Source organism: Ambystoma mexicanum, chromosome 1q (genome assembly GCF_040938575.1).
Source record: "Ambystoma mexicanum isolate Mex_15411 chromosome 1q, UKY_AmexF1_1, whole genome shotgun sequence".
Lineage (NCBI taxonomy): Eukaryota > Metazoa > Chordata > Amphibia > Caudata > Ambystomatidae > Ambystoma > Ambystoma mexicanum.
This window is the reverse complement of record NC_090922.1, coordinates 636,378,507-636,394,479: the sequence shown is the minus strand read 5'-3', so window position 1 is coordinate 636,394,479 and position 15,973 is coordinate 636,378,507. Positions and strand designations below refer to the sequence as shown.

Below are 15,973 nucleotides of genomic sequence, written 5' to 3'. Positions count from 1 at the left end.
GATTCTAGGGTAGAGTAGTTGCTCTACTCCTGACCAGGCCACTCCTACCTTACTGGTCCTTTTAGTCGATGGTTGACGGCTGGCCACTGCTTCCCCTGCGGACACCTGCTGACACTTCCTGGAGCCGCCTCTGTTGGAGCCGTCCTTGGCCTTAAGGCCCTTAGCTGCAGGGCTGCACGGGCAGAGGGCTGCCCTGGGGGGAGCGGTGATGAGGGCTGAGAGGACCAATGGGATTAGCGGGGACGGGAGGCGGGAGGGAAGGAGAAGCAAGAAGAGAGTGCAGGGTGGGAGCGGGTCTACTAGGGGCCTTCTCAAATCCACACAAGAATCCCAAAACACCAGCAGCAGACAGGGTGGGGTTCAATCAAAGCGCAGGGGTGGAGCGGGAGGCGGGCACTGAGAATCAGGGAATGGAGGATTGCCGGGGCGCTTCACATGCTTTCAGGAGTACTTGTAATAATATTAAATGGGCCTCTGGATGGGCGGGGGGCACCTCTTACTGACTGTGCTGTTTTTTTTCACAATTTCACAATAGATGAATGCAACTCATTATTTGGTAATCCAATATGAGAGGATGGTTCAAAGGAAAATGGTAGCACAACGTCCTCTCACCAGAAATGAAAAGTTCTATACGTGAGCAGTCAGATATGAGCAAGAGTAGTAAATATACAGTTGTACACATGTAAACGTTTAGTACAGTGTGCAGGCTAATATACACTATGCAAGTTGTATTTAAAGGGACCACTTGGCAATATTGGGAGTTATAAAGCAAAGCATCGTGCTTTGATAGAAATGCATAAAACACTGTAGAATCTTAGGCAAACAATGGTCAGCTATTGATCGAAACACAATTCTTCATCTAAGTTTAACTCACTGGATGAATCCTTCTACATTCTCGCTTTTAAAGCCTTAAACTTAAACCGCTTCCCTTACACAGAGAACTATTTTTCAGACTAGAAGATGTTTGTATCCTCAAAGATTTACTATATCAATTATTTACTAGATAAATAAGCTTGTTTCAGTATAAAGAACTATACAATTCATAAATCCATTTAAGAAACGTAGAGGACTAAGGCAAGGCCTTGCTCACCTGTGCAGGTGTCCAATTAAGTATTGCAGAGTTCTATAGCTGGGCTCGGGTAGCTGCTTGAGGAGGTCCCTTATTTTAATGAGGATTCTGTTAAGTTCAACACATATAGACAGCCTTTTCCTCGACGATGGGCTGGTGTGTTTGGAGTCCTTGTCCTCATTAACCAGTTGACTCTCTTTAGCAAGTCCAATAAATTCATTGTACAGGCGAAATAAAATTAGAGGTTCCGGAAGCTAAATAGGAAAAAAGGTAAGCATAAATGTGCTGAAATAGCATTATCAGTCCCCTCTTTTCCCAAACATTTTATCATAATCCAGACTACCCATGCTGACTAAGCAATACAATCATTGTTTCAATGCTAGTGCATCCATAAGTACAACCCGGTTAGCTTCCACCAAAATAAGGCATAGTAAATGTACTGGTGCAATCTAATGCACATACAAGTACATTCTAGAGCATGGTTTAAGTCCTGGTTTTAAATGACGTTCATCCACAACTAGGACAAACCAACTCTATTTTGCACTGCAGACATTATTTGCAGCAACAAATGAAAATGCAACTTCCAACTATGGACTCCTATAGCTTGTCGTATATGCAGTTAACCATTCCGCACCTGCTTAAAAGTTGGACTCCTTAAATAAAAACAGCCAATAAGAAACTACAGTAAACAGTCACTAAGGCAGGCCACTACAGCACCAGGCTACCACCAGTTCCACCAGTTCCCCCTTACCCCCACTCCCCAATGTAGTAAGCAGGTGGTATCGCCAGCCAGGGTTTTGGAATACTCATAACATTGCTGCATGCAATGCACAATCCCTCTAGCAATTCTAGATTTGCTTATGGGACACCTGTCTTGACCTGGTGTGAATGAAACAGAAAATTGGCTCATCTTTCATGCTGCTTCAGTCATGTACATGTAAAACATGGCAGTCCTACAAACGACTAACATATGTATGGCCCTTTTGTCTGAGGCTTTGCAAAGAAAGCAGGTAGCTCGATTGATTTAAGTGAAATACAGAGATTAATTTCAGTGAAGAGCAAGGGTGAGTTCTAAATACCACATTGTCTTTGTGTATGACCGCAAATGGTTAGTCTACTGACAGAACCTGTATTTCATGAAGATCTCTTTTTCAGGTGCCTGCTACCTGGAAAAATATCTTCTATTATGTGTAACCTTGTGAATAGTTTCATGAGGTGGAAGCATAGACCTGTGTAGAAGCGTGCTTAAATCCAGAGTGGAAGCAGAGTTAGCTACTGGTGGTTAGGTGCATTTTACTCCCTCCACGACAGCGTTCACAAATGGAACTTTCCACCAAGAAACTCTGTTGTGCTGACAGATATGCCTTCAATGAATTCGTATTTTAGAAAAATGTGGAGGCTCTAATTGAATACACAGATGCCTATGTAAAGTGGATGCAGGGGACTAAGTAGCAAGTGGACAGGATGTTAGAGAAGGGCTTTTCTTGGTTGCTCTCCCTGAAACATGAGTTGGATGGAGAAGGTTAATGTTTTCCTGCTTGTAAAGGGTATACGCATTGCGCTATGAAAATGCAAGCTGGCCCCGGTCTGAACATTTATTTGCAAGTAAAACGGACATTCTGGGGCCGACTATAGACAGGCCTCATAAAAATTTACATCGAACTGCAAAAGAGAGATCATGCAGAGTAGCAAGGGGGCCAAGCTTGGTGGTAGATATCGCAGGCATAAGTAAAGGGAATTAACAGTGGAGGTGTGGGATTCCCATTTCGTCACCCAATTTAGCTCAGCAGTGGAGGAGTACTTCCAGTTAAATGACAATGGGGAAGTGTACACCCATACGCAATGGGAAGAGGGCAAAGCTACCTGGAGGGGCATTTTCATCAGTGAGGGGGCGAGAAGAAAAAGGGTGTGCCGATTAGTGAATTACAGGCTTTGGAAGGAAATTGAGGGTTTAGAAAAGGAGTTGCATGGCAAGGAACAGTATGCAGGGGCAGACATGGAACTCGAGGCAAAAAAGGGTGGCATTGAAGGCAGTGGGACACCATCACAAAGCTAAAATTACTCAAAGGCTTTACGAGAAGGGGGACAAAGCAGATGCCCTTCTGGCAGCAAGCTTGGGGGCACAGCGGGTTGAGAGATGGGTCAAGGGAGTCCAAGATGAAAGTGGGCAGTTGGAAACGACACCAAGTGGGATTGCGGACTGCTTTGTGACATACTACCAAACGCTGTACACAAGGGGAGGGAAGTGCAGACCATGCGGATACGGTGGATTATGTGGGAAGGCTGGACATGGTGAGGCTCAGGGCAGATAAGATTGCCTATACAGAGGTTCAGATCACAGACGAAGAGGTGCAGGTGGCCATTCAAAGGCTGCTGTGCGGAAGGGATCTGGTCCCTCGACTCGCACTGCTATACAACCATATGCTGGACACCGGGGTAGCGCAGCCCTCCTTTAGCTGAGCTTTTATCTCGGTAATCCTGAAGGAAGGTAGCGTCCCATCCAGTAGAAAATCTTACCGCCCAATCTCTGTTGAATTTAGATGAGAACACCTTCACCAGAGTACTGGCAATGAGAATGGAGGGGATCATGCCTCGCTTGGTTCACTCAGATCGAGTAGGGTTTATACTGGGTAGGGAATGCAAAAAACCTTGGACATGATGGAGCACGCCTGCATGGCAGGAGGGGCAGGGGGAATCATGCCTTATTGAGTCTGGATGCTGAGAAGGCTTTTGATGGGGTTAAGTGGGGTTTCCTTTTCGAGGTCCTTAAGAAGCAGGGCTTTGGGGACCGGTTCCATAGAGGGATGAGGGCAATCTTCTCAAACATAAGAGGGAGGGTAGCAGTCAATGGGAAGGCACCCAGGAATTCCGCCGACTGGGTCGCCCACTCTCATCCCTACTTTTTGCCCTATCGGTTGAACCCTTGGACACCATGATTAGAAAGGAGAGCAGGATAGATGAAATTAAGATAGGAGAGGGGAGTATAAAATAGCCATGTATGTGGATGATCTGCTTCTCTACCTGACAAACCCAAAAGCCTCAGTGCCAGCCATCCTACGGGTGCTGGAAGGGTTTGGCCAGGTATCAGGTCTGAAAGGTGACATGGACGAATCGGTACTTTTTCCGTACGGTCACAGAGGAGAGGAAATGAGGGTTGACCTTCAGGACTTGGGAATTCTGATTGAAAAATACTTAGGGTGAATATGACGAAAGGTACAGGGGATCTCCACCACACAAGCTTCCTGCCCTCTTTGAATAACATCAGTGGATTTAGACCGCTGGTCAGGAATGACAATGTCCTGGTTGGAGCACATAAACAGAGTCAATATGACGTTAATCCCGAAGGTGGTTCTCTCTCTATCAAATACTGCCAAAAGACATGCCAACAGACCACTTTGCAGAGCTTAAAAGGTGGATTGTCCACTTCCTGTGGCAGGGGCAGAACCCAATGGTAGCATACGGAACGCTTATACAGCTCAAGGAGAAAGGGGAAGTGTGACTCCCTGATATGTTTGAGTATTACAGAGCAGAGCAATTTAGAGTTCTGGTAACACATGTGAGTGGAGACAGGGAGGAAACAGTGGGTGGGAATAGAGAACCATCTAATGAGGCCAGTGATATGTGATTGGGCAGTGGGACCCTAAGTCAGTCGTCCCCTGTAAGGTGCACCAGAACAGATTATTAGAACTGCTTTGGAAACTTTGGTGGATTAAATAGGAGATAATAATAATAATAATAATAATAATAATAATAATAATAATTTGGCATTTATATAGCGCTACGAACCCTCAGGTATCTGAGCGCTGCTTATTATTACCCACGGTGTGTGGTGCTCATTTATCGACCTCGGAAGGATGAAAGGCTGAGTTTGGCCCTGCTGGGATTAGAACCTGCGTTAGCAGGCTCTGCACGGGTGTCAAAGCGAGCGCTCTACTCGCTGTGCCACTTGACCGACATATGAAGGGAGTAACCACATGGCCATCCCCATTAAGCCATATTGGGGCGCCCACCCCCAGAGCCGATTTTCAAGAACTGCTCCAATTCCAAAGTGATTTGAAGCTAGGCTAGAGACTGTCAGGCAAGTAGTAGAAGGGGAGACCTTTGTAACCCTTGAGGAATTGAGGGAAGAGCTGCATTTGGAGACACTGAAGGGAGTTTTTCTGCCAGAAAAATGAAAGCAAGTAGTGCCGTGAGACCTACAGAGGACTGATCACGAACATATATCCAGCACTGCTGGCAATGAAGGAAGGTGGGGTGGAAGCACTCAGAAGGAAATGGGAGAGAAACAGAGAGGGAACTTGATGACAAGCATTGGGAGCGCCTGTGCAAGAGTGCACGCAGGACGTCAATAGCCTGTCAGTATAAGTCACACAGCCTAAAACCCCTATACAGATGGCAAAGCTGTTCAGAGGGATAGATCCATTATACAGGAGGGGCTGCAGTTAGAGAGCAGATTACTGGAACATATCGTGGTCATGTCCTAGAATACAGAAGTTCTGGAAGGAGATGTTTGGATGGGTTAAGGACCTGGAGGGAATCGAGAGAATTGGGGATCCCCTGCTGGTGTTCGTCATTGATGAGGGGTGGGCGTGTCTTCCGCACATGCCATATTTTCTGCTTTTGGCTGCCAGGGTCTGTATGGTAAGGAAATGGAGGGGGTCGGAAATGCCTAGTGAAAATATGTAGGCCCTTAAAGCAAGGGAAATATATGAGATGGAGAATATTACAGGAGCCATTCACAATCGGCAGCCATCATGGGAAATGGTGTGGACACAATTTATCAGGAAGTATGGTTTGCAGCCCATATAAGACCCTGAATAAGAGGGGACAGAATACACAAGCAGGTAGGGGCCCTAGGGACATGCCAGCCCACTGCAGTTGAGTGCACAGAGGTCTGGAGGACTAGAGAACTGTCGATTTGTAACACTTCTGAGGCAATAAAGACACACAATAATGCCTTAATGCTTACGTTTTTGCTGCCCATCATCCTGCCAGGGAATGGTGAGGTAGGGGAAGGTGGGTTTAAGTTTGTTGGATAGGTTAAAATGTATGCACACAAGTTCACTACAGCACGTTGCTGAGTACAGAAATGTGTTAATGTAAGTTGTGCATGTGAAATCCAAAATAAAGAATTTAAAAGAAAATTAAAAAAGAAAAAAGCCGGCCCAGGTTTACAGAGTAGTAGCATGGGATGGCTGGATACACAAGAAAGCTATTCTCCTTTGAGGGAAGAATTTCGTTTTGGTTGTTCTGCAGTCTCATTTTATGGAACCGCTACATTTTTTTGCTTTTCCACCCCCCCCTTTGGTTGCCAGAAAATGTGCGGTCAGAGGGACTACTATTAAAGTCTCCATGCAATTGCAACCCTTTTTGTATATGGCGTAAGGTTACTTGGTCAGGAGCGTGCAGTGCATTCTGCATAATTTTGGAAGGTGGTTCACTTAGAAGTTCACTTAGAAGTGACACACCGATCTGATACCCCATTTATACAATCCACCACACAATTAAGGGCAAAGAACAGACAGTGAGGTATTCAAAATCGAAATGTATTTAAAAAAATAGTCACTTTCAGACAACTGGGTCTCCAGCTTTACCCTGGAGCCCACTAAAATATGGTACGCATATAAAACAATTTAAAATGAAATGTCACGTGCCATGAAGTTCATTATAAATCCACAACGCTATCCTCTTTCAATCAGAACAATCTCCATATAAAAATGCTACATTCTAATAAACACTAAACATACTAACATTCTACTTCGCATGGGTTTCTCTGTGAACATTACTAACATGTCAATGGAACATTTCAAATAAGGTAAATAAGGTTAAAGCATTGGATTTTGTCCGACATCAAAAAAGGTATGGTCCTGGTGAAATTGACAACACTTACAGTTGAATAGATCTGTGCACCAACTCCCCTCTGCAGGTGGAAGGTAGTCCTTGTTTTAGCTATGTAGAGGCAACTTGACATATAGGCATGGACTGGCTTACATGCAAAAGGTAATGTGTGTGCATTAGCTCATTTAAGTGTGCATTCACAAATTCTGTCCTCAGGGAATCTAGATTTTCGGTTCTGAACCCACATGTGCACTAGGTTTCCTGCACATGTGGGTGTAGTACTCTCTATAGACATATACATTTGACCATCGGGTCATGCCATTTGGCAGATTTGGTACACAGGATGGGTGGCTGATTCACTCATAGGATATTTTAATCTGGTGTTCTTTAATTGACATCCTTAATATAGGATTACGGCCATATACTGGTATAGGCCTTACATTCAGAAACATGAAACTTTCCCTAACCAACATGGTGGTGGAGAATCTGACTTGATTGGCTGGGAGTCAGTAAAAGACGTACAGGCAAAATTCTAAACTGCCTTTCAATTTAGATGTCAAGCAGGAAGGTCCTGTTCATATGAAGCTCTTGAATTTCAAGGCCTATTGTAGCACAATAAGTGAAGATTAAGTGAGGAAAGTGTTTAGATTGTTTTGGAGAAACCCTGTGGGACACTGGAACTCATGTGGTGGCGTGCAGCGCTTCAAGAGCAGCAAGAATCTATTTGGAATTAATTTAGCACGGAAAGTAGTGTCTTTTATCAAGCATTATTGTATCGTTCTTTAGGAAAGGTCTAATTCCCGAAAGAAGAGCAGCGTCCAATCGTACAACAGCATATTTATGAGGATTTCTCTCTCAAAGTATGGAGAGCCGAGTCAACTCAAGACTTATTTTGGTGTCAACACATTAGTCCAGGGTCAGCAACAACAATTACATCTAACAGTGGTTTAAAGGAAAGCTTGGGATAAGAAGTTCAAACGGACAATTTAAAGGTTTATTTTTATTTTTTAGGAGACCGTATAGAGGATTGGCTTCACACAGACCTGAATAGAATTAATTCTTTAAGCATGCATTTTGTCATAAAACTATCCAGACTATGCTCTGGGCAGGACTGGCTGCATCAAAGCATGATATCATTCCAGGCGATACTGCTTAGCTTTGCAATATGATCCACCGTGAATAAACACCAGCTTCAACCACTAACTATATTTGCAAATGATGCTTAGCTTTAACAAAAGGCAACCCTACTTCAGAGTGGCAGCCAAAGGTTTTCAGTTTTGAATTTTATTTTTCAATACAAAATCAATTAAACCTTTTAAAGGACAATCTCTCGCTTTCCATTCAATATATAGATGAGGAAACACAGGGACATACATTTATCAAGACCTGTATTCCTGTTTTTAAAGTTCACCCGCTTCGTATTGCCAGTCTTTTTAGCTTCCCAGATTTTACCCAGTTTTCAAATTGGGCAATGTGGGTTTGGGGGTTGATTTACCTTTTTTGATGAGACTTCTGGTTTTGGAAAAACCAGGCGCTGACCCAGTCAACCCAACGTCATCCTGTCAGCAAACACTGAACTCTGGTGGCCTTTTTTGGAATCAGTCACCAAGCGCTGGGCTGGACATCCCTCTATGGGCTGCTCTGGCTGTCTTCTTAAATAGACCGGTCTCATGGATTGGCCTGCCATCTGCTAAGAGTCCGATTACTTGCTCAGCAATCTCCAGTTGGTTCCCCTCCAGTCTCTTCCTCATCCAATATTCCAAAATCCAACCTTCTGTCCTATGGGCATCCCATTATATTTGCCTCTAATCCCACCCCTGGTTAGTCATGGACTGGTTTGTTTTCCACATGACTATAAAGGTGGGAGGGGAATTTACTCTTTCTGAAGAGAAGCCAATTGTGTTTTTGTGCTCCAATTTCTGACCCATCTATGGAACATATATTTTTAGTTTCTGCACATGGAGGAGAACATTTCGATGTTACATGTTGGAATTCTGATAAAGTTTGTCGAATCTGCAGGCAAAACTCCGGTTATGGAGCAAAGTCATGCAACTCTTGGTTTTAACGCACATGTGCAAAGAAGAAAGCAACCTAACCCAGGGGATGCTAGAGGAGACACTCACAAAGAGTTCCAGCCCCAGGTTCGAGACACAGGAGCCCCAGGAAGAAAGGAAGCACAGCAGAATTTGGGCTTATGCAAGGAAATAGCAAAACATGGTTGATGGTGACTTGCAGAAACCCTCGACCATCAGGGAAATCTGAAGGTAAGTATCACTAACAACCAGCCTAGAGCCCAGAAGTACTCACAGTGGTGGTTCCCATAAACCCAGCTCAGAAATGGTGAAACAACCTTGTGAGAAAAAGAATCTTAGCTTGTAGGGTGCTTAACAGGATACAGTCACCCAAGGACAAACCGGAGACCACGACAACCAAGATGGCCCAAAAAAGAGAGGAATCAGTTATCTCTTAGTGGGATCCCACCAGTCAGGAGTACAAACAATGGCACAGAGGATTCCAGGAATATGGAGTAATCCAACCAAGCACATTCTGACAGCTCAAGGGACAAAATAATGGAGGTTAATCAGGAAGGCCCATACAAACAGAAAATGTGGGGTAATGGTGTCCCACAACCCTTTTTCTACTCTTCATGACCCAAGGTGGTAATTCGAGAAGGCAGAGGTAAAACAGCCCAAAAATGGTTCCAGCACAGAAGTCCCAATCCAACCAGTGCGGAGGACCTGTGAGGAAGGAAAGAAGAGACCATGAAGGATTTCCAGCAGTCAAATATGAAAACCGCAGCTAAAGATAGGGAATTTAAGCCCAGCTACTATGGACAAATGTGGTCACAAATACAGCAGCAGCAGCTTTGTGGCCAGAAATCCTCCAACACCAAAGTAAACCTGCAGAGATTAGCAGACCTCAATCAGAATATAGGCTTAGATTCTCCCCTAGAATTCATGGGAGGCCCAGAACTAGCCTCCAATCACACACAAGGATGCCTAAGCAAAGGTTTTGTCGGCCAGCCAATTAGGTTGGTCCCAAAACTCATGAAAGTGCAGAGCTGGACTCAGCGTGAACCCATATTTGCACAAAGACAATTTTATGCCTGTCTCGTGATTCCCCTAAGCAAAGAAAAGGCCCAAAAACAAATTGGCTGAGAGCAGAACTTAGAAGAATACACCACAAGTACCCAAATGGCTAACATACTGGTACACTGCAGTTAAAGACTACGCCGCTGGTGAAACCTAAACTAAATGACTGATGGCACTAGCCTACTCCGCATCTTAGTGTAGATAATAGAATCACTCAAAAGGCGTGCTATGCGCCATATGGCCTACCTTAGGATAGCACATATTAAAAGGTTGAAATATCTAGGGTACTTCAACAGGAGTCCCTGTAACCACAAAAAAGGTCAAATATCCAGAAAAACCTACAGGGAAAAGCAAATGCCTAAGAGTCACATACAATGGGACACCAGAACCACCAAAAAGGAATTCTGCTCTTACACCAACAGAATCGCCTATTGTAGAGTGCTGAAGGGACTCTTTTGTGGTTTTACAAATGGGGTTGCTGGCCTTAGATCTAGCTCTGGGATCATAGTGGAGTATTTTATGTTTTGAGGAACTAGAAGTAAACTGAAAAAATACCTAATCTTTTTGTGAGGCGGTTCTTCCTCGATGGTTTCTTTTAGTGAAAGACTTCATAATTCCACATCAAGCAATTTGGCATGTTCCTGGGGAAAACTAATGTCTTGATGGTATATCGAGACGTGTCTGGAGACAAGCTTTATATAGAACCCCCCCTAACACTGTGTCCAGCACCCACTTATCTGTGGTGATTGCCTCCCAAGTGTGGGTGAACAATCTTATTGTTCCCCCTACTGAATCGGCATGGGAGGCAACCTCAAAAGGGTGGTCATCATTTTGCAGGGACCCTTTTGGAAGGTATCGATCATCTGCGACTTTTACCTTGTTGCTGTCTCCATAGTTGTGACTGTTGATACTGGCTTTGCGGACAGGTTTGAAAGGATTGGCCCCACGTGCTGTGGCTGAATTGAACGCCATCACTGCTAGGGCTTAACCCTGTTGGATTTGGCCCCAGTAAGGGCTACATGAACTGGACATTTCACATTGGGAATAGGGCCAGCTTGCCAGTCGAGCGCTTCTTTGACCTGTCCCTGTAGAGGCTTATTTAACAGGGCCGCTTTCGTTTCAGGCATAAACCCAGTGCAACAAAGCCATGCAGGTCTAATTCGTATTCTGCCTACCCACATTTTCTGCCTGCCGTGCAATCCCTAACAATTGTCTGCAGCTGGGACTGGATTGACTGGAGCATGTCCTTGATAGGTGATTGTAGATGTCTTCAATGTGCCCCGTCGTAGTGGGTTAGCCGGGTCTGTTGAATTTGCCATTCTTTGGCTGTACGCCATTGTAGTTGCCATCTTTTGATCCATGTAACACAATTTCCTACTTTCCTTATTGTGAGGATTTTCCAAAAATGGTGCAACAAACCTTGTTCCAGCTGGGGTGACTACTAAAGAATATGCAAGGGATTGTGCTATGTCACAAATTTGGTAGTCTGGCGAGAGACTGTACTTTTCAATGCAAATATTGAAGAATCTGCTAGTGGCTGTTTTTTGCAGAGTTAGATTATCCATTTGTCAGGTCCAGTCTTTGGAATCCATGGGAACTGCTGAAACCCCACAATCCAACCCAAGGTCTAATGCACCACTAGATTCAGGTCGCAAAGGGAAGGGGAAAGGAAAGCATAATAAATATAAAATTGCCTTGCCACTGTGACTAAAACCTACAGAACAGAGGAGATTGGAACACGCTTGTTAATTCTCTCTACCCTAGGATTTTTCCTAACTCAGGTATGCTCTCCCAGAATCCGTTAATTACCAGCGTCTCCTTTGCTTATAGCGAATAGAAAATGTTCCAAGGTATTTCCTGTCCCATGCATAAGAAAGCTAATAATCCCACTACTGCTGAACTTCATTTACTTCCAACTTTTTTATTTTTAGTATTGGTTAACTGGGGGCTTGTTAATTTGATCTTAACTATTTACAAAAAAGTGTCCTCTGCTGTATTATTCTTTTCCCTCTGCGTTTTATACCACAAACACATTTTTAACAACCTGAAGGCTAAAGGTCAACTGGCAGCTAATGAGCATTTAGGAGATTGATTTCCCCTGAAGATCACTGAGGACTTGTGAACCCTCGATCATCCTCCTTTCTTTTATTAAGGTTGGAGATTTGTGAAATCACAGTTGTCTCAAATTGCAGCCTGAACAATTCGAAGCTACGCAAGGCTACGGTCACTGCCCTTGAGATCCACGCCTTGGATATAAAATGAAAGTGGTAACTTTAAGAGGCGTGCACAGCATTGTTTAATACTTGGGAGGTCCTGGTCGCACTACAGACCCTAATCTCTGAGACGTGCACATAGCAGTAGACGCGACAGAGATGATAATCCTGGGGACTCGTCACTGTACTACAGTCAACCGAATTACCATCCCTCGGGGTGCACAAATGCATTAAACAGCACAGATGCAAGTTGAGTGCATGTTCCGCACTGACTCAGATTGGAGACGCTACAGCTTGAGCGTACGCACCACTTTCGTGATTGGTGATGCTATCCTTCTGAGGGTGCTTACCACTACCAAAGGTTTTTCTACTACCAAAAGAAATACTACTTAAGTAAATGCTAGCCCGTCAATACTAGTTAATGGTCCAAGGATAGGTGCGAATGACTAGTAAAGTTATGATAAATTTTAAACTTGCGAGCCAAGATGAATCTGAACCCAGGCCAATGCCAATACGGCTCAAGTGTCTTCTTCACTTACTTTCAAGTAGGAAGGAATTTTCTTAACCAATTACAGTTAACTCTGCCAACACCCCCACCGTTTTCTGAATGTGTCCCGCATAGGCAAATCAACCAGACTTCTTCCCACTTCAAAACTGGACCTGCTCGGTCAAACTCTCTGCAGTTCCAGAATCCCCTGCACGGTTCTAATCTGCCATGAAATTCCAACTGAGGCAAAGTTCAGATTTCCCTCTCCATCGTGGCTTGGCAAGAGTCTGTTCCCATTTACGGAATCAAGGAAAGTGAACACCAAATAACTATAAACACCACTTGACATCTTAATCTCCCTCAGGGAAAACCTGTGGAGCCAAGTGTGGTAACGATCTGTCAAATACCATTTCGGAATTGTGTTACCAGTCAAACCCCACCCTTTCCACTTGATTGGGAAGCCACACAATACAGATATGGTATTTGATAGAAAGCTACCACACTGGACTCCATGGGTCACAAGTCTAAACGAAACTGGCTGTATATCCGCTCTTTCAGACTTCTAGAGACACAAGTCTGATATGTTGATGATTGTGCTACCACTGATCTTGTAAAGGGACTGGCCTGACATCCCGAGCTTCAACTGCATTGCACATACATTGACTGCCACCCAACCAGCCCCTCCTGCCTTCTTGCGAGCACACCAACAGGGTGGACTATTTTTTCATTCCTTTTTCCCGGAATAAATAAAAAGCCAAGAAAAATCGGACAAATAAACTGACCAATTCAAACAAGTATCCAGGGATAGCCAAACTATTTAGAAGAAAATGACTTATGATTCTGATGGTATTGTTGGAAAGAAAATGTCTGATCATGAGGACTTGGGGAAGAGATTTGTAAAGTGTGCCACCCTCACAAAATCTCTTGTGGTCCAGAATTTCACACCAGTCCTATAAGACCCCAACAGAGAGATCATTCTACCATCACAATTAATTCAAAACGGTGCATACATAAACCATGTCCAGCCAGAACCAAATGATGCGGTTTTGGTGCATGCACTCAGGACCATCACCTTCTCTACAACTCACATGTGAAGCACAGTAGCACACTCCAGTTGCTTTAGTATGATGCAGCAGTATACTACAGTCAGATTAAACTAAGGCATGTGCTAAAATGGGGAAACAAATAAATCTTGCCAGGCAGCAGATACACAAACTCCAAGATGTGTTGGCATGAAAGTCCTAAACTGACTCACAGCCAGTGACATTTTTTTTTTGCTTTCTTAGTAATCCATCTCCCCTCTCCCCAGTAAGTCTGTATCCAGGACATCAGTGGCAAGGTAACTCAGTATGTCCCTGGGAGTCCCCACGATTTACAGAGGAGGGTACTCCAAAGTCATCCGGTAGTCTATTTCCCAGAGTAGGTTTCCCTGCTCAGCTATTTCTGAAGGCAGCTTTTTGCAATGTAGAAGCTGCATGATGTCGCAGCCAAAGCTACAGATAAAAAAGGCTCCCTATAGATGTATTTAGAAGTCCAACAAGAGAGGCTGAGTTTCCCTGGTAAGCATGGAAACAGGCATGTGCTATATGTGGGCAAGGCTTTCCTGACACTCAAGCTTGTACGCGCAGGGCAGCTCTGACCATATCTGGCTGCATGTATGAATGGGTGTCTGGGATTCACTCGGAAATCCACAATTTGTGCGTTTGCCCAGGAACAAGTCCCGATTATGCGGTTACCAAATTATTAAATGGACTATGGAGAACTCGATTGGAGGCTGGATGGTCATTCTGCACCCAGGAACATAGGGGTACCTCTAGTCTGTACTGAATGGATCATAAACTGGGACTCATTCCAAAGCAGCAGGGAGGAGCGACTCATCCAAATAAGACAAAGGCTCTGCTCATGAACTTCACAATCTGGTGACAAATTACTGCCGACACCTGTGCGCTCGAGACCAAACTCCAGGACCACAGGGAACCACACAAGTGGTCCCTTGGCTTTGAATGTGTGCAGAGCTGGCTTATTGACCTCAGGACTCCGGGTCTCATAAGAACAGCACTGGTAGCCCCAGAATGGGTTTACCTGGTGTTTGGGACTTCGGCCGTTCCACTAAGCATCTGCAGTAAGCAGTGTTAAAGACCCATGACTGTCCGAACAGCATCCTACCAGTTTCTGAACAGCTGGGCCTCCACCTGCACCATCATTTTTCCTCGGGCTGCAATGTCATCAAAAGAAGAACCACCAGCAAGCCCCAGCAGCTGAATCATCTCATTCAGGGTGCTTGCGCCGACCTCTTTGGCCCGGTGGGAAGGTTCCAAGAGGCAACCCGGGTTGGTGAACAGGTTAATAAACTTGGGTCTAGCCAAACTATCCCGGTAGTGTAGCAGAGCAAGAAGGCAAGACTTCATAAGCTATGGGGGTGACATAACAGTACCGCAAGCCACACACAGCACTGACATAAATAAGATTAGACAGAAGTACAAAATACTATATTTATTTGGCCTTTAAAACACTCTAGACAGGTAAAATGAAAAGGTAAGTAACCTTAAAACAATTCTAAAACATACACATTTACACACACAGGATCACCAACTCCTTGCAATAGTAAAAAGAATAACAGTTAAGCAATAATAAACTAGTTAAAAAACTGTAGGGTACTGGCCACCAGGGGGCGCACGTACGATGATCGCCTCAGTGTGAGCTCCTAGCCCACGGTCCCCAAAAGTGACCTGAGCCCCCCACTTTTGCCCCCCCCCGGGCCCAACAACGGCAGATTAAGTCACGGGAAGCGCCCCCTCGCCCCCTGAGCGAAAACCCGACAAAAATCGGACTTGCAGGACAGGAGAAAGCTCCGTTGGAACTTGTCCCCCTCTCGCCCACGAGGATACCACCTGGAGACGACGCCCGCGGCGCCCGCCCACTGCCTCCCTCTCCTCCTTCCGCGGTGCCGCTGCGCCGGGCCCAGGCGCCGGAGGAGGCCACGGACACCCAGCCGCCCCGGCGTGATTAGAGGGCCGGCCACCCCAGGCGTCCCCGTGCGCACTCCCTGTGCGGTGGCAGCCGCCTCTCTGGACATGGGCCCGGCGACGGGTGGAAGCGGGCCGCGGAGGTATGTGACTGCCGCCCCCCCCCCCTTAAGCGCTCCCACGCACCGCGCTTTGACAGGGGCCCACTCCCCCCCCGGACCTGAATACCTGAGCGGGGGGGGGGGGAGGACCAAACCGTCCCCCCATCCCAGGCCCTCATCGAGGACCTGGCCTTCTACCGCCCACAG

The 15,973-nt window shown here is 45.4% G+C and overlaps 1 protein-coding gene across 10 annotated transcripts in view; it reads right to left on the bottom strand.

Annotated features, from left to right (window-relative positions):
- ARHGAP29 (Rho GTPase activating protein 29) overlaps positions 1–15,973 on the bottom strand; it is a 527,305-nt gene that overhangs the window by 63,278 nt on the left and 448,054 nt on the right. For all 10 annotated transcript variants that reach the window (XM_069641212.1, XM_069641216.1, XM_069641217.1 and 7 more), the window contains one exon: positions 1,091–1,323. In XM_069641212.1, coding sequence (XP_069497313.1) covers positions 1,091–1,323 — 233 coding nt within the window. The remainder of the gene's footprint in view (positions 1–1,090; positions 1,324–15,973) is intronic.